The 24996-nt window shown below is 35.8% G+C and overlaps 1 protein-coding gene across 1 annotated transcript in view; it reads right to left on the reverse strand.

Annotated features, from left to right (window-relative positions):
• The window catches only part of CPD (carboxypeptidase D), a 79754-nt gene that overhangs the window by 23466 nt on the left and 31292 nt on the right, over nucleotides 1-24996 (reverse strand). The window contains exons 3-10 of the mRNA XM_041725011.1: nucleotides 24176-24318; nucleotides 23429-23598; nucleotides 21801-22150; nucleotides 21159-21350; nucleotides 18893-19060; nucleotides 10778-10887; nucleotides 1712-1814; nucleotides 1085-1227 (exon numbers count right to left, since the gene is read on the reverse strand). Of these exons, the coding sequence (XP_041580945.1) occupies nucleotides 1085-1227; nucleotides 1712-1814; nucleotides 10778-10887; nucleotides 18893-19060; nucleotides 21159-21350; nucleotides 21801-22150; nucleotides 23429-23598; nucleotides 24176-24318 (1379 nt within the window). The remainder of the gene's footprint in view (nucleotides 1-1084; nucleotides 1228-1711; nucleotides 1815-10777; nucleotides 10888-18892; nucleotides 19061-21158; nucleotides 21351-21800; nucleotides 22151-23428; nucleotides 23599-24175; nucleotides 24319-24996) is intronic.

Below are 24996 nucleotides of genomic sequence, written 5' to 3' on the forward strand. Positions count from 1 at the left end.
ATTCTACAAGAAAACTGTCCAGTCCTCTTTAAAAGGGAAATGTCAGGGGTGCCTGGGTGGTTCAGTCAGTTGAGCCTCCAACTCTTGATTTTGGCTCAGGTCATGATCTCAGAGTCGAGAGACTGAACCCTGCATCAAGCTCCATGTCAAGCTCTATGTCAAGCTCCATGTTGGGGCTCTACACTGAACAGGGAGTCTGATTGAGATTCTTTCCTTCTGCCCCCTCCACTTGCTCACTCTCTTTCTCTCAAAAAAATAGATAAATCTTTTTTAAAAAGGGGGTGGATGTCATTTTTAAAGAACGGAAGGACTGTTCTAGATTAAAGTGAGTAAAAAGATGTAATAATCAAATGCAATACATAAACCTTGGCTAGATACTGGCTCTAAAATATAGCTATGAAAAGACATTTTGGGGTAAAAGAGAGGGAAATTTGAATGTGGACTATGTACTAGGTAATATTAGAGAATACTATTAGTTTTCTTTTGTGAGATAATGGCACTTGAAAATAAGTGTCAGTCTTTAGCTCAGATCATGATCTCAGGGTCCTGGGATGGAGCCTGACATGGAGCCCTGCATCGGGCTCTGTGCTCAGCAGTGAGTCTGCTTGTCCCTCTGCCCCTCCCCCTGCTTGTGCATGTGCTTTCTCTCTCAAATAAATAAATAAAATCTTAAAAAAAAAGACGCAAATCAGTGCGCCTAGGTGGCTCAGTGGTTGAGCGTCTGCCTTTGGCTCAGGTCATGATCCTGGAGTCCTGGGATCAAGTCTCCCATTAGGCTCCCTACAGGGAGTCTGCTTCTCCCTCTGCTTCTGTCTCTGTGTCTCTCATGAATAAGTAAATAAAATCTTTAAAAAAAAAAAAAAGGCAAATCACCACCACCACCTTGTTTAATCATTTTCAATTCCTCCTCCTGCATACAAGTGAACTCATTTTCATCCATGAATTTTCTAGATAAACACACCAAAACATGAATAGGCTGAATTCAGAAGGGTGTATTTGAAAATCACTGTGTGAAAACTACATGTACACATAAAAGTATTCTTGCTCTTGGGAGAAATTTCATACTTCATTCCTGAATAGTTACCTGTTTCATAAACTGGATTAGAGATCTTCGATTCTGTTCCCAAAATTTTGGCAGATCTTTCTCAAATGGGTATTTCACACAACCTAGCTCAATAGTCACTTCAAAGCAATTTGTTTGTAAATAGTTCCAGTCCTGCATACCACCTAAAGGATAATAAATTAAAATCAGTAACTCTGAAGTAGAACTAGATCAGATCCCAAAAAGTAAGCAACACTCCTAGTAAAAAAGCCAAATCCATCTTTTCTCAGCATTGGCTGAAAAACAATAGTATGTTCATTTGAGAGTTCCCTGATGTGGATGGTATAGGTAAGATACCTACAGTTTCATGTCCAAAAAGAAATCAAGTATAGCTTACCCTCTTCTTATTAGCACACCAAAGGATTTTTGTCACAGCCAGAGGTAAAATATAACACTTTCATAAAGTTTTAGTACAGTATCTTTACTGAAACTCCAAAAGTACCAAATTAAAAGATAATTGAAAAGGTTATCTGAATATTTTAAATTATTTAAATAATATTTTTAAAAGAATGATATTTTCTCAAAATTAAAAAATCAGTAAGAAGCAGCACCATCCAGTGGGAAGAAAATCCATCAAGTTATATGGCCTTGATATTAAAGAATGTTTACCTGGGACATTATACCAACTAGCTCCATTTGTTATTCCATGAGGAAAATATTCATTAGGGTACATATTCTTGCAAGGTCTACCTTGAAACATCTGGGAATTTTCCTGAAAAAAAAATTAAGAATCTTTACTTACATTTGGTTGCATTGCAGGAAAGATAAGGAAAAATAATAAAAGTGGTTACCAATAGGGTATGTTCGGGGGGTGGGAATGAATGGGGTGAGCAGAGTCATGGGAAGCACTGAGACTTTTCATGTATAACTTTCTATGCCATTTTGACTATTTACTATATGAACTTATTACCTACTTTTAAAAATCAAAATTTTAGTATATGTGCTGCCGAAGCGAGCACTTAAAAATCAAAATTAAATGTGCTCTGTAAAAAAACATACTTTATTACTTGCAGTTACAAATAATATAAAACCCAACCTAATCCCCTTCCAAAAAAATCCCACAATAAACTGTTCATGTTTTCAAGAAGCTTGGAAGTCCCAGAAAGATAATTCACATACGATGTGGAATAAGCAGCTTTCTCTTACTTCTAGATGGTCCCTCTGTGCTTTGACTGCATTCTGTACCCTGTTACAATTGGTTGTACCTTTTTCTTCCCTAAAAACAAGACACTGTTCCTTGAAACAATTTGTGTCTTTGTGTCCTGAGCATCTATCAGCATCTAGCATAGTGCATGTGCAATAGCTTGCCCAATGAAGAATAAAACAAACTGCCATGGAGACAAAAGTAAGTGCTACTGGAATTCAGAGAAGAGAAAGATTACTGACCAGAGCAGCAGTGGAGGTTTCCCGAAGAAATTAAGCTTTGAAAGATAGTCAAAACTTCATTTCTTTCTTGTGGAAATAGAAAACAAATTGTACAAAAAGCATGAAGAGAAAAATAACAATTCTCTATTTTCCCACTACTGAGAATTAACCATTTAACTTTAAAATATATAAGCGGGGCACCTAGCTGACTCAGTCAGTAAAACATGTGATTCCTGATCTTGGGGTCATGAATTTAAGCCCCATGTTAGGCATAGAGCCTACTTAAAAAAAAAAAAAAGTGTATGCACATACACACATGAACATATGTGTGTGTGTGTGTATATATATATATATGTATGTATATATATATGAAAACAACTTCCCTTGATTTAAAATTTTAAAAAATATATATAATAACCCCCTTTCATAAACTTAACATACCAATTACAAGTTTATGATCCCACTGCTTTCATATCAAACAAAAATTATTATTTTGGATTAATGTAATAATTATGTACATGCTCTTTTGCTTTCTGATTTTTCTATTGAAGATGTGCACACACCTTTATGTCTCTCTCTCCACTTCCATCAGTACCGATCTATCCATTCAATTATAAGTTATACAGATGTATTACTATACTAATACAATAGACATAATATAAATCTGCATAAAAATAAAAACGTTTTTTTAGGGATAAATTTAAAAATATAAACAAGGAAAAAAAATATAAACAAGGGGCAGGTGGGTGGCTCAGTTGCTTAAGCACCTGCCTTTGGCTCAGGTCATGATCTCAGGGTCCTGGGATTGAACCCCATGGGCTCAGTGGGGAGCCTGCTTCTCCTTCTCCCTCTGCTCCTCCCCCTGCTTGTACTCTCTGGTCTCTCTGATAAATAAATAAATAAATAAATAAATAAATAAATAAATAAATAAATAAATATCTTTAAAATTTTGTTTTAAATATAAATAGAATTTCTAATATATTCTTCTTACATCTTAATGGATCATCTAGTATAAACCTTACTCTAGACACCATAGTTCTAGGAAGTAGCTATTAACATTTCAACTTTATCTCAGAGCAATAAAGAGCCACTAAAAATCACTGAAGAAAGGGTGGTATGTGAAATATTCATGGCTCTAGGTAAGTTTATCCTAATAACATGAAAAATAAACCAAAGCCTTCAGAGTACTACTGAAATAATCCAAATGTAACATCATGTGCCCCCCCACCCCCCGCCCCGGGAGGTTGTGGCTTTTGATTTTACCATGTGCATTTACCATCTCCTTTAATTCTCGCTACTCTGATAACTTTTAAAACCTAATTAAATTTTTTCACGCAGTTTGACAACTTAAAGAAGACTGAGGGTGAGGATGGCCAGTCTCAATCCACACACAGTCTAAAAGTTACATACCAAAATACTAAATGATGAGGGCTCGCTAGGCTTATTTTCTTCTTGTTTGCTTGCCTGGATCTTTTAATCTTTTTTACAGTAACTTCCATTCTATGAAAGTTTTTTAAAGAGGCACTTACATAGTGGTGACATAGTGGTGACATCTTGGTGACAAGATGGTAAAAATGGTTGAGGATAGAAGACGGAGGGAAAAAAGAAAGTAAAAGACAATGTCCAGCCAATAAAAGAAAAAAAGCAGAGCTTTCTATTATACAATGCAAGAGATCACGTGGAGAAGACAACAGTATCAGATGTCAGAGGTCAAGAAAGTTAAGAAAAACAACAGATTTCTGGTAATCTTTGAAGGGGCACTTGCAGGTAAAACAATGTAGGCAGAAGATGATAAGAAACTGAGATGAGAGAACAACAATAAGGAAGTGGACACAAGAGACTACTTAGTTTTCTTCTTTTCTTTTGATTCCTCCTGAACTAATTTTAGACTTGCAGAAAAGTTGCAAAAATAGTAGAGGGTTTTATATATCTTTGAGCCAGCTTTCCCTAAGGTCAGCATCTTATGTAACCAAAGCACAATTATCAAAACAAGGAAATTAACATTGATGTCATACTGTTAACTAAAATAAACTATTTTTTACTCAGAAATCACTAGTTTTTCCACTAATACCTTCCTGAAACTTTGTCACTTGGTGTCTGTCACGTCATATAGCAAAAAGCTCTGTTTCTTTACTTTCACTTAATTGAATTCATTGAATTTCATTATACTTAAAATATAATAAAAGTTATTATAGAAAGATCAGAAAATGCAAAAACACAAAAAGAAGAAAATTATAAGCCAAAGATTACTTAATATTTTGGTATGTAACTTTTAAGCTCTTTTTGGCCTCTGCACAAACTGGGATGGATGGGAATGGGTACCCCACCCCTTAGTCTTCTCAAGGTTCACAAAATCTGCTTCACTGAGATGTAATTCACATATAACATGGCTTACCCGTTTAAAGTGCACATCTCAATGGTTTTTGGTGTATTCACTGAGTTGTGTGATAATCACCATAGTAAATTTTAGGACCGTTTTATCATCCCAGAAGAAATCCACACCCATTAGCACTCTTCATTCTCTTCCAACCTTCTCCTGGCCTCCCCTTGCTTCCCCAGCCCTAGGAAACCACCGATCTATTTTCTGTCTCCATGGATTTGCCTGTTCTGGACACTTCATATAAATGGAATCATACATTACACGGTCTTTTGTGACTGACTTCTTCCACTTAGCATAATGTTTTCAAGAGATATTCAAGTTGTAATTTGTTGTGCTCTATTCCTTTTTATGGCTGAATAATACTCACTGTGTGAATGCATCATATTTTGTTTATCCATTTATTATTTGATGGACATTTGTATTGTTTTCATTTTTGGCTATTACTGATAATGCTGCTATCATTTGTGTTTGGTTGACCCTTGAACAAAATGGGGGTTAGTGGTGCCAATGCTCCCACACAGTAAAAAATCCAGATGTAATTTTTGACTCCCCCAAAACTTAACTACTAACAGTCTACTGTTGACCAGAAGTCTTTTTTTTCTGACCAGAAGTGTTAACCAATAACATAAACAATGAGTTAACACATGCTTTGTATATTATATACTGTATTCTTACAATAAAATAAGCTAGAGAAAAGGAAACATTATTAAGAAACTCATAAGGAGGGCAGCCCCGATGGCGCAGCGGTTTAGTGCCGCCTGCAGCCGGGGGTGTGATCCTGGAGACCCAAGATCGAATCCCACATCGGGCTTCCTGCATGGAGCCTGCTTCTCCCTCTGCCTGTGTCTCTGCCTCTCTCTCGCTCTCTCTGAATGAATAAATGAATAAATCTTTAAAAAAAGAAAAAAGAAACTCATAAGGAAAAGACATTTGTGGTACTATATTTATAGAAAAAAATCCACATACAAGTGGACCCATGCAGTTAAAACCCCTGTGGTTCAAGTGTCTACTGTATAAGCTTTTGTGTAGATATGTGTTTTCATTTATTTTGGGCATATACCTAGGAGTGGAATTGTCAGATCACATGATAATTCTATACTTAACATTCTTAGGAACTGCAAAACTGTTTTCCAAAACAGTTGCACCATTTTACATTCCTACCAGCAATACACAGGGTTCCAATTTCTCTATATTTTTACCAATACTTGTTTTCCATTTTTTTATTATAGCCAGTCTTAGTGGGTACAAAATGGTATCTCATTGTGGTTTGCATTTCCCTGATGGCTAAGGTTATTATCTTTTGTGTACTTCTTGGTAATTTGTATATCTTTTTGGAGAAATGTTTATTCAAATCCTTTACTCATTTTTCAATTAGGTTGTCTTTTGATTATTTAGTTGAGTTAGTTTAGTAAGAGTTCTTTGTATATTCTAAATATAAGATACTTATCAGATATGTAATTTTCTCCTATTTTGTGGACTGCCTTTATACTTCCTTGATACTTTGTTATGTGTTGAATTCTGTCCCCCAAAAAAGATATGTTGAAGTCCTAACCCCTAAAGACCTCAGAATATGACTGTATTTGATTATAGAGGTAATCAAGTTAAAATGAGGTAATTAGACTAGGCCCTAATTCGATATGTCTGGTATCTTTATAAAAAGGGAAAATTTGGGGATCCCTGGGTGGCGCAGTGGTTTAGCGCCTGCCTTTGGCCCAGGGCGTGATCCTGGAGACCTAGGATCGAATCCTACGTCGGGCTCCCGGTGCATGGAGCCTGCTTCTCCCTCTGCCTATGTCTCTGCCTCTCTCTCTCTCTCTCTCTCTCTCTCTGTGACTATCATAAATAAATAAAAAATTTTTTAAAAATTAAAAAAAAAAAGGGAAAATTTGTATATAGACAGGGAGGATGCCATGTGAAGACAGAGGACTGAATTCATCCACCTAGAAGCCAATGAATGCCACAGATTGCCAGCAAAACACCAGCAGCTAGGAAGAGACAAGGAAAGATTCCCCAACAGGCTCTAGAAAGAGCTTGGCCTTGCCAAAACCTTCATTTTGGACTTCTAGACTCTAGAACCATGAGAAAAGAAGTATCTGTTGTTTTAGGCTACCCAATTTGTGAAACTTCATTACAGAAGCTGTAAGAAACTAATACAGTATCCTTTGTAGCAAAAAAAGGTTTTAATTTTGATGATACCCACTGTATCTTTTTTGGGGTCACTTGTGCTTTTGATAGCACGTTTAGGAAATCAGTGTCTAACTTAATGTCACAAAGATTTATTCCTATATTTTTCCTAAAAGTTTTATAGTTTTAGCTCCTACATTTAGGACTATGATTTATTTTGAGATAATTCTGGGGGTATGGTGGAGGAAGGGGCCCAAATTCATTCTTTTGCATGTGCATATCCAGTTTTCCTATCACCATTTGTTGGAAAGATTATTCTTTCCCCCTTAAGTTGTCTTGGTGCCCTTGTCAAAAGATCAATTGATCATACATGTAAGTACATATTTCTGTACTCAGTTCTAATTCATTGATCTGTATGTCCATCCTTATTATGTTAGTATCTCAGTGTCGTATACTATAGTTGTTGTTTTGTTTTGTTTTTAAGATTTTTCTATTCATTCATGGGAAACACACACAGAGAAAGAGAGAGTGGCAGAGACACAGGCAGAGGGAGAAGCAGTCTCCTTGCAGGGAGTCAGATGCGGGACTTGGTCCCGGATCCTGGGATCACGACCTGAGCAGAAGGCAGGCGCCCAACCACTGAGCCACCCAGGTGTCCTGTATACTATAGTTTTGCAGTAAGTTTGAAATTGGGAAGTATGAGGTCTTTAGCTCTTGTAATTTATTTTTTTGTTTTAGAGATAATTTTGTCTTTTTCTTCCATGTATTTCCTGAGTTTTATCAACTGTCCTTCATTTCTTATCTTTTTTGTTCTCTGTTTTCACTTTTTAAATATCTGACTTAAAGTTTTCTTCTGCTTCTTGATTATTTTTTGGTGGTAGTAAGGTTTCCTCAAGCAATATGTGTAAAACTTCATTTCCTGATTTTCTCAAATAGTTCTTCTTGGATTTTACTTCTCTCTCTCTCTCTCTCTTTTTTTTAAAGTTTTTATTTATTTACTCATGAGAGACACAGAGAGAGGCAGAGATATAGGCAGAAGGAGAAGCAGGCTGCTCAGGGAAACCTGATACGGGACTCGATTCCAGGACCCCAGGATCACACCCTGAGCAGAAGGGAGATGCTCAACTGCTGAACCACCCAGGCGTCCCTGGATAAACCTATCTCTTGTTCATTTTTATGATACTGGGCTGTTATATACGATTCTTATTTAATGGTGCCCTTTTCTGTCAGTTTAGCAAAGTACTTTAGTGTGTTTTTGTTTTATTTGTCTTGAAATAAGGGTGGAGCTGTGAGTCCTCTGGATTTATGGTTCTCTTCTGTCTTGCACAATCCTATATTTCCCCTCTTTTCTTCTTTTCCTCTTCACTATCCAATTACCAAAGGGCACTTCTTCTTCATTTCTTTTTGCCTTTTTTTCTGCCCCAGAAGTTAAAAGTTTGGAAGATTTCCCTTTAAATCCACCTATCCTTTTAAATTGTGTCTGTCCCTTTAAATTGCACCAGACTTATAAGTTGTATATACTTTGAAATTTCTTTCCAATATTCCAGTGCTCTCACCTGCCCAATTATCTTTTTATTTAGATTTCAGATTTAGGGTGCACTTAATATTTGGTAGTCATTCCATCACCTTCAGGTCTGCCCTTCATTAATCCCCTACTTCTGTCATCACAGATTGTCTTGGTCTGTTTTTCTTCACCATGAAGCTATTGAGAGCATGGGGGATTTGGATGTATGATAGATCATGATAGATCACGGCTAAGAGAAAGGATGCTATGAGTAAAGACTGAGGATTTTAATTATTATCTTTCCCATTTACGACAGAAGAAATAAAGGAATAAGCTTCCAGAGGAGGCAGGATGTGGTGAGATCAAGAAATGGAGTAAAACATGGGAAAGACACAAATTGATAACAATGGAGAAGACAGAATCTGAATGAACTCACATCAGATTATTCAAAGTTCTACTTAGTCAAGGCAAAGTGATCTACTGAGAATAAGGGGAGTAAAGTTGGGATTAGGAGGTTCAGGTAGAGGGTAAAGGATTAGAATCATCCAAGTGGGAAACACGCCAAAGAGTCAAGCAGCAAAACATGAAGCATTGCCAAGTAGAACCGATGGCTCTGTTGAGGTTAGAGAGCATAGACGGAGTGTGGTCAATTTCCACGACTGTGTGGCTTTTCTGGGATGTATAAGAGAGACAGTGGTGACAAATACTGCAGATTGGACATTGGCAAGGCAGGTATGTCAAAAGGGTATCCCAAAGTGTGAGTGAGAGTATCACTGAAAAGGATGCTTGTGGGTCTAAGCTGGGTAGAAAGTAAAATCAAAAGAACTAAAGGTCAAAGAAAACAAAAAGAGGCCAAGGAACTCAATGTCACAATGAGGGTAAAAAGTAGCACCAAATGTGATGGGGATATGAGCAAAATCTGATCACTTATTTTGATTATTCAGAGGGTATAATATTCTCATATGCCACAAACATCCCTCAAAAATGGTGTGCCCAAACAGAAGACAACTATTCTTTAAAGTTTAAAATAGACATATTCCCATTAGAAACTCTCAACAAACTCACAAGGTCCACTTGTGCAGAATGAAGGCATGGGCAACATAAAATAACAGAGGGCTGTGATTAGAGACCACAGAGTTGCAGTCTTAATATTCTTTACCTATAACCAATAAAATCACAGACTGAGTATGTAATAAGACCAAAAATTGAAACTAACAGGCCTGGTTGCCAAGCCCCAACTTTTAACACATTATCTAAGAATGATTTTTCCATTAAAATTTCACACAAACACACATACATACAAAAACCATTTCTGACTATAAAACTAATGTATGTTCATTACAAGAAGTTTAGAAAATACATAAATTTCTACCTGTTTTCTTTCTTTTTTTTAAAAACATTCTTTTTTTTTTTTTTTTTTTTTTATGATAGTCACAGAGAGAGAGAGAGAGAGGCAGAGACACAGGCAGAGGGAGAAGCAGGCTCCATGCACCGGGAGCCCGACGTGGGATTCGATCCCGGGTCTCCAGGATCGCGCCCTGGGCCAAAGGCAGGCGCCAAACCGCTGCGCCACCCAGGGATCCCTCTACCTGTTTTCCCTTGGTATATGTTAATATAGGCTCTTTGATAGTTTAGACTAGTGGTTGGCAATTTTCTTCTATAAAGGACCAGACAGCAAAAATTCTAAGCTTTACAGGCTTGAAAGTGTCTGCTGCAACTACTCAACTCTAAATCCAGTAGGCTGGATTTGGCTCTCAAGCTGTAGCTTGTCAACCTCTACCTCAGACTAAAGGTAGGTTTATAATTAAAATACTAGTCAAATGAAATAAACCAGCACACTAGTTTATATTTATATAAATATATATATATATATATTTATATTTATATTTACTAGTTTATTATGATTCAGGTACAATGCTAAAAACTGCAGGCAAAAAGACATTACTTGAGCACACTAGTTTATATTTATATTTATATTTATATTTATATTTATATTTATATATAATATTTATATATATATTTATATTTACTAGTTTATTATGATTCAGGTACTATGCTAAAAACTGCAGGCAAAAAGACATTACTTGAGCTTAAAGGTTAGTGGGGAAATACACAACAAATTCAAAGTGAGGTAGAAAACAGGAGAAAAAAATGGTAAGACAGCATGAAAGGAATCATGCAATGGAATCACAGAAAGCGTAACCAAGAAGAAGGTACCTGACCAGATTCTTACTGGACTTTATTTTAATGCATTGTTTAATTAAAGAACTTTATAGCATTTTATGTTTAAACACAAGCCTACCTTGGAATAAGAAAGTGCTATTTGTTGAAACACAGCATCATCTGGTGATTTACTATATGTGGCAAGCCCTTGTTCATCATCATCAAAAGGATAGTTCACTACTAAAGAACCTGCAAGGGAAAAAGAGGAAAATGTATCATGTTATCTCCTTCAAGATGGATTATCAACATAAATTGCACTTTCATAATACTGCTAGAGACTGGAAACCAATACAATTTCCACAGTTTTCATTTGTTCACCTGTTCATGTATTCTATCTCTACTAACCCACATATCTTTGCCTTTTTTATCATGCCACTTTGTGGGAATGGAAGTGAAAGAACATATTCAACTTGATTTCAGATGAGGTAATCCTGTAGTAACAAATACCAGCCAACATTTGTATAGAGCAAAAAAATTTTTATGAAGCAAGTATGAAGAACTATGCTCATTCTATGCCCCAAAATAGTTCTAAGAAGAAAAAGTCCAGTTCAATACTGCTTAGACAAATTTAATGTCCCAAAAAATGTTCATCCCAGAATTATGACCTCCATATCTAAAAGAACAGAAAAAAGCCAACATCAACTTCTACTCAATACTGTTTTCGTACAGCTAATTTTCTAAGGACAGAAAAAAAAGTCATAAAAGACTTTTTTCTATGAAATGGTCTATTTAAAAAAAATTAGTATCAACCTAAAAAGCAGGATCAGTAAAGGAAAAAAATAGATATATTTGACTTCATCAAGATTAAAAACTTTTGTGTGTCAAGGACTTTATTAATAAAGTTAAAATATTTTTAAAAAGTTAAAATACAACCTATAGAACAGAGAACAGGAGAAAATATATCAAAATCAGCAATCTGATAAGGGCCTAGTATCCAGACTATATAAAGAACTCCCACACCTCAACAAAAAGACAAAAAAAAAAAAAAAATTTAATTGGCAAAAGACTTGAACAGATATTTCTCCAAAGCAGATACACAAACAGCCAAGTACAAGAAAAGATGCTTGTTATTAGTCATCAGAGAAATGCAAATCAAAACTACAAGGAAATACCACTTTTTACCCACTAAAATGGCTATAATATAAAACAGAAAATAACAAGTGTTGATGAGGATGTAGAAAAACTGGAATCCTCATATGTTGCTGGGAATGTAAAACTGTATGGCTACTGTGGAAATCGGTTTGGCAGTTCCTTAGAAAGCTAAATATGCAATAATCATATGGTGATATTTCCATCAAAAAGCTAAACATGGCTAAATGAAATAAGTCAGTCAAAGACAAATACCATATGATTTCATTCATATGTGGAATTGAAGAAACAAAACAAATGAACAAAGAAAAGAGACAGACAAAAAATAGACTCTACAGAGAACAAACTGAGGGTAAGGTGAGGGGAGAAGTGGAGAGATGGAGGAAATAGGTGATGAGGATGAAGAGTACACTTATCATGATGAGCACTGAATAATGTACAGAATTGTTGAATCACTATATTGTGCATCTGAAATTAATATAACACTGTATGTTAATTACACTGGAATTAAATTTTTATAAAAAAGCACAAAACATGGAATTACTCAAATAAATTGAAGACAGGGACTCAGATATTGTATATCATTATTTACAGCAGTATTATTTATCAGAGTGAACAAGTAGAAACAACCCAGATATACTTCAGTGAAAAAATGGATAAATAAATTGTGATATATACAATGAAATATTATTTGGCCATAAAAAGGAATGAAGTACTAATTAATGTCACAATATGAATGAACTTGAAAACATTATGCTAAGCGAAAAAAGAGACACAAAAGATCACATATTGCATGACTCCATTTCTATGAAATATACAAAAAAGAAAAAAAAAAAGAAATATACAAAACAGGCAAGTCCACAGAGATAACAGAGACTGGTTGTTACCAGGGCTTGAGGTGAGGGGAAAATAGGGAGCAACTGCTCAATGAGTAAGAAATTTCCTTTTGGGGAGATGAAAATGCTTTGGAGCTAAATAGAGATGGTGGTTGTGCAACATTGTGAATGCACTAAATGTTACTGAATTGTTCACTTTAACGTGATTAATTTTATGTTTTATTTTCAACTTTAAAAATTAGTATCAAAAAAAAATTAGTATCAAAATTTACAAAGAGGAATCTTACCTTTCTTTCAAAATCCTTCTGAATTGTTGACACCAAAGAAATCCTCTTTTAAATTTCTTTGCTAAGATTTCAAAACCCATTTAAAGATTTTATGATGAGAAAACATAATGTCATAGAGAGGAAAGGTTAGATGGCAGTGGAGTAGAAGGACCCGCATCCCACGAATACAGGTAGGTGACTATCAAATCATCCTAAATACCCCAGAAATCAATCTGAAGACTGCAGAACAAACTCCATAAAACATAGAGAAGAGGCCACATGGAAGAAGCTAGGAAGTGTGGAGACACAGTTTAGGAAAGAAATGGATCATGGTCTTTGTAGTGGAGAGGGAACCATGGTTGCAGAGGTCAAGAGACGGACTAGCACACAAACAGGGATGTACAGTGGAAAATGAATCCCCAGAGCAATTGTTTTGGCAAGCGAAAAGGCCTGAATTTTGTGAGTCCTTGCAACCAAAGGGGCTTAAAGCCTGGAGTTTTAAAGGTTAGCATGCTTGGCTCTGGGAGAGCTTGGAGGATATTGGGGTTACTCTTGAAGAGAAGGCAGAGTGAACAGCTAGTGGACACACAGTGTAGAAGCAGCAATTTGAAGACCACCTGGGGCACACAGTGAGGAGGTTATTTGCTCATCTCAGAGTGTGTCCCAGAGAAGTAGCATTCAAGGAGATACTCCTCTAGGAACAAAGAAACTGGCCAGAGCCATCTCCCTCTCCTACCCCTCAGCATAAGTATAGGGCCAACAGTAGAAACTAGTGCGGTGCTGACACTCACTACTTAACTTGCTTATATCAAGCTCCATCCCTCCACATCCCACACTTTCCCACCTCCATGCTCTGAAGAACCACCTTTCCCAGTCTCACTTGCTTAAGTTCCAACCCAGTGGGCCCCAGAAGATTGACCCAAGCTCCTGCCCACAGTGTGTATACTGAACTGGAAGTTCTGCAGGGCCTCAGTTCTGGTAGTGGTGGCAACAGGTCTCATTTCACAAGCAAACCAGAACATATCTAGTTAAAACTCACTACATTCAGGCTAGGGACCCAACACTACCCACAATAGGCAAAGAGAGCCTCTGCAGGCAACTTGCCTGAAGGATAAAGCAGCCAGGACAAAACAGCAGAGCATACACAGCACACATTGAAGATAATCCTAGAATACCAGGCTTCTAGGGGAAGAAGGGATGCTGCAGAGAGAGCAGGGCAATATAGGACCTCCTCATAAGGCCATTATCCGCAAGATAGGAGATGCAGCTGACTTTCCTAACACAGAAAAACAGGCACAGAAACTTAGACAAAATAAGAAGACAGAGAAATCTGTCCCAAATGAAAGAACAGGACAAGGCTATTGCTGGAGATCTAAGTAAAACAGATATAAATAACATGCCTGATAGAGAATTTAAAGCAATGATCATAAGGATACTCACTGGACTTGAGAAAAGAGTGCAGGACATCAGTGGGACCATTAACATAGAGATAAGGAATAACAGCCGAGTTAAAGGGGTCAATAAATGAAATGAGAACATGTTTGATGGAATGAACAGATCTAGAAGACAGAGTAATGGAAAGTAATAAAGCTGAACAACTCCAAACTGAAGAAATAAATGTTCCCTAAGATTTTAAGGTTAAAATCAGCCCAAACAAGAGGAGGGAATGAAGAAACCTCCCCCCTTGTAAGTAGGGCCAGCCCTAATCCAGAGGCAGCCCATCCAGGCATCTTCCTGAAATTTTAGCAACTAAAAGCATTCTGTTTACAATAAGAAAACCATTTCCCCCCACACCCTGATTGGAATGTCCCTGAATAGGTTCATGTTGACCCTCTGTGAAATCAATAACCTGAATGCTATGCAACTCCCGAGGTTCTTTTGTCTTTAAGCGGTTTTTTTTTCCCCTTTTGCCTTTAAAAGATACCTGTAATTACTAATCAGGGCTCTCTTCCTCTTCGGAGGCGGAGAGCCCGTTTGCGCAAACGTCCAATAAACCCTCTTGCTAATTGCAAAAAAAAAAAAAAAAAAAAAAAAAAAAAAAAAAAAAGCTGAACAAAAGAGAGAAAAAAGAATTATGCAAAATGAGACTAGACTTAGGGAACTCTGTGACTCCATCAAAAATAATAACATTTATATTATAGGATTCCCAGAGCAAGAAAAGGGAGAAAGGTGGGGGGGGGGGGAGATAATTTATTTGAAGAAATAATAGTTAAGAACTGTTCTAATCTGGGGAAGGAAACAGATATCCAGATCCAGGTGGCACAGAAAACCCCCAACAAAATCAACAAAAGCAGATCCACACCAAGACATATTATAATTAAGGTGGCAAAATACACTGATAAAGAAAAAAATATTAAAGGCCACAAGATAAAAGACAGTTATATACAAAGGAAACCTACCTCATAAAGCTATCAGCAGATTTTCCAGCAGAACCTTCCAAGTTAGAAAGGAGTGACATGATACTTAAAGTGCTAAATGGGAAAAACCTGCAGCCAAGAATACTCTACCCAGCAAAGCTATTATTCAGAATAGGAGAAATAAAGAGTTTCCCACACTAACAAAAACTAAAAGTGTTCATGACCAGTAAAGCAGCCCTATAAGAAATATGAAAGGGGACTCTTTGAGTAAAAAAAAGGAGAGATTAAAGTGACAGTATGAAGGCAGTTAACATAAAAGCAGTAAAAATAAATATTCCTGCAAAAAAATCTGTCAAGGAACTCATGAAATAAAAAGATGTAAAATGTGACACCATATGCCTAAAACATAGGGAGGAGAGGAGTAAATGGGTTCAAATTTTTAACAACCATCAACTTAATATAGACTGCTATATGCAGAATATGTTATATACAAACCTAATGTAATCACAAATCAAAAACCACTAATAAATATGCCAAGAATAAAGAGAATGAAATCTGAATATATCACTAAAGAAACCAGGCAAACCATGGAAGAGAGAAAAGGAGCGAAAATCCTTAGAAACAACCATAAAACAAGTAATAAAATGGCAATAAACACATATCTATCAATAGTTATTCTACATATAAGTGGACTAAATACTCTAATCAAAAGACACAGAATGACAGAATGGATAAAAAAAATAAGACCCATCTAATATACTGCTTCTAAGAGACTCATTTGAGACCTAAAGACAGCTGCAGTTTGAAAGTGAGGGAATAGAGAAATATCTATCATGCAAATGGGTGTCAAAAGAAAGCCAGAGTAGCAATACTTTTATTGGACAAAATAGACTTTAAAACAAAGATTGTAACAAGAGATAAAGACGGACACTATATAGTAATAAAGGGGACAATCCAACAAGAAGATAGAACAACTAAATATTTATGTACCCAATATGGGAACACTCAAATACATAAAACAATTAATAATAAACATAAAGGAACTAACAGATAATAGTACAATAACAGGGGACTTTAACACCCTATTTACATCAATGAACAGATCATCTAAACAGAAAATCAATGAGGAAACACTGGCTTTGAATGACATACTGGAACAGATAGATTTAACAGATATATTCATCCTAAAACAGCAAAATATACACTCTTTTCAAGTGCACATGTTACATGCTCCAGAACAGATCACATATTGGGCCACAAAGCAAGCCTCAACAAATTTAAAAAAATCAAAGTCACACTCTACATCTTTTCTGACCATAATGCTATAAAACTAGAAGTTAACCACAAAAAAAAAAAAAAAAAAAAAAAAAAAAAAAATCCAGAAAGTACACAAATACATGAAGGTTAAATAGCATGCTACTAAACAATTAATAGATCAATCAGAAAATAAAAGAAGAAATAAAAAAGTACACTGAAACAAATAAAAATGAAAATACAATAATTTAAAACCTTCAGAATGTAGCAAAAATGGTTTTAAGAGGGAAGTTTATACCAAGATATGTCCTAAAAGAAACTAGATGACTGGAGATGTATCTCCTACTGTGACAAGGTCTTGATACATTTGTAAATCTGTAAATTATTTTCATTGGAATATAAGTATTAAGTTTTCAGATTTAGCCAACACAATGTGTGATATATTCTGAGAATATTTTTTATAACTCAAAAACCTGTTTTCTATCAAACATGGTATAAAATATATTAAAAATTATTTTGCCAACCAGGTTGTGACTTCATAATTCCTGTTTGGGTCTTTAAGAGTTGTTCATGATTACCAAATGTAAAAAAAATTTTTTTTCCTACTTCTGGCAAGCTTTCAAAGCAATTTTTGAAAGAGAATTTCAACTTACTTTTTAAATATAAACATAAGTATGTACTGTTCTAAAATGGCAGGTTAAAAATAAATTTAAAATAAATAGAATAGAATAGAATAAAATAAAATAAAAATAAAATAGCAGGTTAATCTATATGCCATTAAATCTCAACTGTGATAACTTCAGTAGTTATCCTGACATACATCGACACTAGATTACTTCCCTATTATCCCTGGTGCTAATAACTTCACTCTTTTTTTTTTTTAAATAGCTTTACTGAGATGAACAGTTGACCCCCAAACAACAGGCACTTGAATTGTGTGGATCCATTACATGCAGATTTTTATCGATACAATACTACAAACTTATTTCTTAGTGATTTTGTAGAAAGATATTTCTACAAATGATTTTCTTAATAACATACAATTTTTTTCAAGCTTACTTTATTCTAAGAATTCAGTATATAATACATACAGCATACAAAATATGTGTTAATCAACTATTGATGTTATTGGTAAGGCTTCTGGCCAACAGTGGGCTGTTTATAGTTAAGTCTAGGGGGAGTCAAAAGTTATACATGGATTTTCAACTGCACAGAGGCTGGCCCCCCTAACCCTCATGTTGTTCAGGGGTCAACTGTAATTTACATAACATACAACCCATCCATTTGAAGTATATAATTCACTGTTATTTAATACATTCACAGGGTTGTACAACCATCATTACTATCTAATTATAGACAATTTCATCATGCCGAAAGAAAACCTTGTACCCATTAGCAGTCACTTCCATTTTCCCCCAACCACTAATCTATCATCTATTTCTATGCATTTACATATTCTGAACATTTCATAAAATAGGGTTTTGGGTGACTGGCTTCTATCACTTAGCAAATTTCCAAGTTTCATTTATGTTGTAAAACGCATCAGGACTTCACTGCCTTTCATGGTTGAATAATATTCAATTGTATGGGTATACTACATTTTATTTATCCAATCATCAGTTGATGGATATTTGGGTTGTTTCTACTTTTAAGTTATTATGAATAATGCTACTATGAATATTCATGTACAAGTTTACATGTAGACATATGTTTTCAGTTCTTTTTGGTATTTACACTTTCACTCTTACTCACATTGCCCTAGTTGGACATTGTGATTATTTTTAATCTTGACCTCTCATCCTATTCAACTGATCAATTCCTGCTAAATTATATGAAGGTGTGTAAGCCCAAACACTATAGGAGAATGAGACTATTGTGCTGCAGCTAAATACATAGCAAGGAAAAGATAAGAGAATGTCTTATAAACCTACATGAAAGAGTATATTTAATTTTAGGGAAGAATAGGACTAAAAATTTCCAGTTCGTTAGTGTTTAATTTTTCTGAATGACAAAGAGTATGTTACCAAACTCCCAGTGAGAGGGATAAATATAAAACACATGTGAGGGATAAATATAAAACACTTGGAGAACTAAGTGAAGGCAGAGGAGAGAGGAGGGCGAGAGGGACAAGGGGAGAGAGAGAGAGGGAGGAGGGAGAGAGAAGATAGTGGGGAAGGAGTATGGGGGAGGGGAAGAGTGGGAGAGAAAGGGGGGGAAATAGCCAGGAAATTGGCTTAAAAAGCAATGAGAAAAGATCTTTATTATTTTCTGCCCTAAAAGCGGTAATAGATACCTGTTTTAAAATACCCAAGACTATAAACAGGTAACATTCCACCAAGATTTTCAAATGCTCTCAACAAGAATTAATTCTGGAATATCAAGTTGCTATTACCTCCATGCAGGTTTGCTGACAGTACAAATGGATAGGACTTCATCCAGCTCATTACAGCAATAGTTTCTGGTTGGGTAGGATCTGTGATCTGAAAGAACTGGTCTGGGAAATTTCGGTTCAGGTCAAAGTTGTTGCTGTTGTTTCTGCCAATTACACTTACTGAATCTCCTGTATGAGAAAGTATTCAAATTTAAGCCATATTTCACTTACATTTTAATCAAACACACTGCTCTTAACTCAAAGGTAAACATGAACACATCAGTCTTCACTATGATTAATTATCACACTATGATTAAAACATACATTTTTGGGGGCAGCCCGGGTGGCTTAGCAGTTTAGCACCACCTTCAGCCCAGGGCCTGATCCTGGAGGCCTGGGATCGAGTCCCATGTCGCGCTCCTTGCATTGAGCTTGCTTCTCCCTCTGCTTATGTCTCTGCCTCTCTCTTTCTCTCTCTCTCTGTCTCTCATGAATAAATAAAATCTTTAAAAAAATGCATTTTTTGGTATTGTACATTAAAGAAGTGTTTCTCTTCCAGATCTTTTGAACAGAAAGGTAAAACCATTATTCTTTCATTTCTGTCCTCTGTTCAGACTTTGAGGGGAAAAAAATCCAACTACCTAAATTATACTAAAACATTGCTCAAAACAAAAGTATTGCTCAATTGTCAATAATCCATATACAATGATGCGATCACTATGTTCAGTGGACATGACTGATCAGAGGGAGGTTCTATTGAACTGGTGTACATGTTAATTAAAATATTGTAGAGATAGACCAAATGAAAAGAAGAAAATTGTGACATGCTTACATTAAAGTAATCACAAAAAGGTAGTCAAGGACATGGTTGGAAGTTTAACCCGAAGGAGAAGAAAGGGTTGAATTTAAATTTACTCCCTTTTGGGATCCCTGGGTGGCGCAGTGGTTTGGCGCTTGCCTTTGGCCCAGGGCGCGATCCTGGAGACCCGGGATCGAATCCCACATCAGGCTCCCGGTGCATGGAGCCTGCTTCTCCCTCTGCCTATGTCTCTGCCTCTCTCTCTCTCTCTCTGTGACTATCATAAATAAATAAAAATTAAAAAAAAATTTAAAAAAAAATAAAATAAAATAAATTTACTCCCTTTTAATAAGTAATGTGAATCCTATTATATCACTATGATGAGAAAAATTTGCAAGTGAATGAGAAACATCTACTGGAGGGTTCACTATTAGAACAGTTTTATCTCTCAGAAAGGTCTCAAAAGAGGAATATGGAGGGATTTGTGAAGTTGACAAAGAATAAAGTCCTTAGCGAAATGAACTGAATTAAAAACATGGATTAACCTGGTCATTCATTGGTTGGTTTTCTCAGTGTTCAGTCAGTGAGAGTCATGTGGCTGCATGTTCACATGGTTGGTACCTACTCTACTCACTGGTATGATTGCCTGGAAGGAACCACAGGTTGGGAAGAGAGATTCTCACACTCCTAGTGTTAGGCATAAAGTAGCCCCAGTAAGCAAGTGGCCATGCACCCTGCTCTGACTATACTGCCCCAGGAGAGATGAGCCAGCCCTGAAGAGGCAGAGGAATGGAAAGTTAGTAACTCAGCAGGTTTAGAATATGCATGGGGAATACAACTGGGAGTCAAACTAGAGTCACTGGCTTCAAAAGAGATTTGGTTTGAGTTTTCACCTATGGGATAGTGTTCCCAATACAATAATTTAACAAAAATTATGTTACACCGTAATTTTTAAAAATAATTAAATAAATTTATTTTATTAAGTTATTATTAATCAAATAATTAAGTTACCTAAAATTATTCAATTTTTTTTAAAAAAAGATTTTATTTAATTATTCATGACACATACAGAGAGAGAGAGGCAGAGTCATAGGCAGAGGGAGAAGCAGGCTCCATGCAGGGAGCCCAATGCAGGACTCAATACTGGGACTCCAGGATCATGCCCTGAGCCGAAGGCAGACGCTCAACTGCTGAGCCACCCAGGCATCCCTATAATTATTCTTAAAATGGAAAAATGTATCAAAAATTTGTATTATATTTTAGGCAATAAGAGCCATTACCACAGTGAAGAACTCCATTAAATATAAAATTGATATCATAATTGTTGAATGAACTAGCCTATCTTAAAAGAATACAAAAGCCAGAACAAAATAAATTATAAGACAAAATAAGAAGAAATTCCAAGGAAATAACTAGTTCAAATTCTACTCCCAAAAAATCCTTATGATAATCAAAAAGGTTAAGCATTAATAGACAGCTATTCTTTACCTTCCTGGGCCTTTTCATAACCATCAGGATTCATGGATGGCATAAGGTGAATTCTAGTGCTGCGAACCAAATCTGTTACTTCAGGGTCTGTTCCAAAGTTCTTACAAAGGTATTCAATGAGGTTCAATAATAGTTCTCGTCCAACCACTTCATTTCCATGCATATTTCCAATGTACTTAAATTCTGGTTCACCTGAAAACAAGGTAATTACATAGAAGAGTTTTTCCTTTTTATTTTATCACAGACTCTATTTTTTTCCCCAAAATATGTTAAGACCCTGAACCAAAAATTTTAGAAAAGACATACTTTGGCAAAAGAAGCAGGAAAAAGTATCTTATAAAGCAGCTTCCCTACTAGGGTATACATCTGAGCAAGCTCAAAGCATATACAACATGCACATGCCATATAATATGAAAATAAAAATATTATCAGCAGAAAAAAATATAATCTATCCAGTATATTAAATACTGTACCAGATATGGATTATGAAATGGATTTTTTCCTTTTCTTGCAAAAGATTGGTTACATTTTCTTTGTTCCAGTTATACCTACTATAAGTTATCCTTCTAGATGAAACACAGAACTATGGTACATAGCTCTGAGAGGCATTACTGAAATTATGTATAAGACCACACCAATTACCTGGTTCATGGACACCTGGATTATCAGATATCTCCATTACATAAAGTTCTCTTGACTCTACTGATTTTCCCAATGAATAAAGCCGGGTGATGTTGGGATATTCATTGGCAAACCTTCTCAAGAATATTTCCATATCAGGGAAATGGTGGTGGTGAAAGTCCTTTGGTTGAATTGGTTGGTGGAAGGGTTGTGTTCCAGGAAGATTACTAAGCAGAGCAACTGTGCTAGCAGTTACTACCATCTCAGTTGTGTCAGGGATTACCGAAGCCACAGTTGGCCGAACGGAAAAATTCACCTTTGTGGCTGGTCCTTCTTTCACTATTATATTATTAATAGTCAGTGGCATATACCTGAAAAAAATTTTTTTTGTAAAAGTAGGTGGCTTGGAGTTAAATTCAAACACACAATGCTTTAACATTATAAAAGCACAACAGGTTTTTCATTCTCTTATACTTAGTGGTCTATCAAAACTCAAACTAAAAAAAGATAAATGGGTGAATTCAAGTCTTTTAGGATATGATCTCAGAGAATCCCAGATTAAGTCCTTAAAGAACTATTTCTCTTACCCTCTTCTCAATTCCACACATTAGAATGCTTACCAAAAATTACATGCAAAGGAGAGAATAATATGAAAGACTGTAACCATTACTGTAACCATTACTACATTACTCAAAGAAGGGATAAATCATCCAATTCTTTGCAATACCTTATCAAACTGACATTCCAACTAGTTTCCCAAATTGTAAAGTTCAAACTAAATGAAACATTTTCAATTAAATCCTTAGCAAACTGTGCTTCCAGAAAAGTGTCCAGGGGAGGTAAGAAACCATTCATTTCATATATTAGAAAGCTGATGATAAGACAGCTCTTTAAAATGTCTTTCCCAGGGCAGCCCGGGTGGCTCAGCGGTTTAGTGCCGTCTTCAGCATAGGGCGTGATCCTGGAGACCCAGAATCGAGTCCCACGTCAAGCTCCCTGCATGGAGCCTGCTTCTCCCTCTACCTGTGTCTCTGCGTATCTTTCTCTCTCTCTCTCTCTGTGTGTGTGTGTGTGTGTGTGTGTGTGTGTGTGTTTGTCTCTCATGAATAAATAAGATCTTAAAATGTCTTTCCCCGGGACACCTGTGTGGCTCAGTGGATGAGCGTCTGCCTTCGGCTGAGGGGGTGTAATACCGGAGTCCCTCCCGGGATTAAGTCTTGCATCGGACTCCCTCCTGGGAGCCCACTTCTCCCTCTGCCTATGTCTCTGCCTCTCTCTCTCTATCTCTTGTGAATAAATAAATTTTTTTAAAATATGAAATAAATAAAATAAAATGTCTTTCCCAGAGCTCCAAGTTTCTTCTACTCCGGTACTCAATTAGCTTTGAGGTAATGCTTTACACAGCTGATTGTCTTTTTAAGCTTTTAAAACTATCCTTCCTGACACTTTTACAATTATGCTTCATATCCAGTTATACTGTTAGAGTATGTGACAAAAGACTCCACAATACTATTTTTTCACTATAAAGGAGGGAAAAATCAGAAAACAAGGAAAAATAAAAGCCATATACAGTAAATAACATTTCCTAGACTATATTTCTCTCTTAGCTATAAACAGAAGCTTGATATTTTTAAAGTCTAAATTCTTACCCAGTTAAAACAGCTGTAATGTTGTAAGTTCCAGGAACAAGTAATCTGTGGAAATCACCAAATCTACCTGTTGTGATATTATGATTAATACCAGCCACTGAGATGGTTGCGTTCTCTAAGCCAGATCCCGTCACTGAATCTTTAACAAATCCTTTAACTCCAATATGGACCTAAAAAAAACAAGAATCAAAGTAGGCTGCTCAAAGACAATTTGGAAGGCAAGAGAACACAACCTCTCTGCACTGATGCTAGAATTTCTTTAAAAAATAAGGTTACTTTTCTATTTCTCTGAAATATTTTTCAATGCCTCCAAGTGAAAATAAAATATAGACAATATGAAATTCTTAAATTTAAGTCATATGTGTCTGACATCTAGGCCAGTAATATGCTTTTGAAATTCCTTCTCCTCCAACGTAGGCTTCTAATTTTTTCAACAAGGAATAGTTTCTCATTAAGTAATAATTTCTGGTATATTCAATAATATATTACCCTGCCCAATATTTAAACTGATGTCCATGACTGATATAGTAGTAAAGGCTCTCTAGCAAATATGATCACATGACATTGTAAGAACCTGACAGTAAAGGTTTGGCTAATTATTTTAGCCTATAAAAGCGTTCTAAGATAATCAGAGAAAGCCCTCCAGAGGAAAAGAACTGTTAAAGATTGCTACTCATATGCAAATAAATTTCTCCCTTATGTCATTCATTACTTCTATACCCCAACCTTCCAGTCTGCTACTTTTACCTTTTCAATCAATGTGATCAAAGACTCACGATTGTTCTCCCATTCTTGTCGAAGCTGTGAAGCAGGTGGGTACTTGCAACAAGACAGTTCTAATGTAATCTCAAAACAGTTGGCCCATACATAATTGTAATCTTGCATACCACCTGTAACATAAAGGAAAAAATAAGTTTACTCTCAGAATTCTACTCTCAAAAAGACCAAAAAAATTAAATCAGCCACCTCTACATCTATAAATTTTCTTTTCATAAAATTGTTTGAAGTTGGGGAATGTTCTTGGATTATAGAGGACACTAAGGAAGGTTAAAAGAATATACACTGAAAAGGAATATACATAAAGGAAATAAATTTGACTGACGGGATGAACAGTTATGAAGAGCACAAACATATCAATTAATAACAACAGTAATAATGATAACAGCTCTACATTTGGGTGTTTACCACATGCCAGACCTGTTCTATGAGCTTTAAGAGTATTAACATTTAATCTTTACAACAAGTGTATAAGGTAGGTATTATTATTTCACGCATTTTACAAATGTGAGACATAGGATACAGAGAGATTAAGATTTTTAACAGCATGCATGAAAAGTACACATGATCTTAAAGTTGTGAAGAATGTTCACGCCAAAGCACTATTAAGTGCCTACTTTTCTAACTGTATTCCCCTTTATCAAGAAGGTGGCAAGAAAAAAAGAAAGGCCAAATCTAGGGTGATGCAGCTACATAAATCAGGGAGGGAGGTGGAAAAACACAACAAATCCTTTCAAAATGTGTTCAGTGGAAGAGAGAAGTAAAAAGGGGAGTAAGAATATCTACAGCCA

Source organism: Vulpes lagopus, chromosome 12 (assembly GCF_018345385.1).
Source record: "Vulpes lagopus strain Blue_001 chromosome 12, ASM1834538v1, whole genome shotgun sequence".
In the NCBI taxonomy this organism is placed as follows: domain Eukaryota; kingdom Metazoa; phylum Chordata; class Mammalia; order Carnivora; family Canidae; genus Vulpes; species Vulpes lagopus.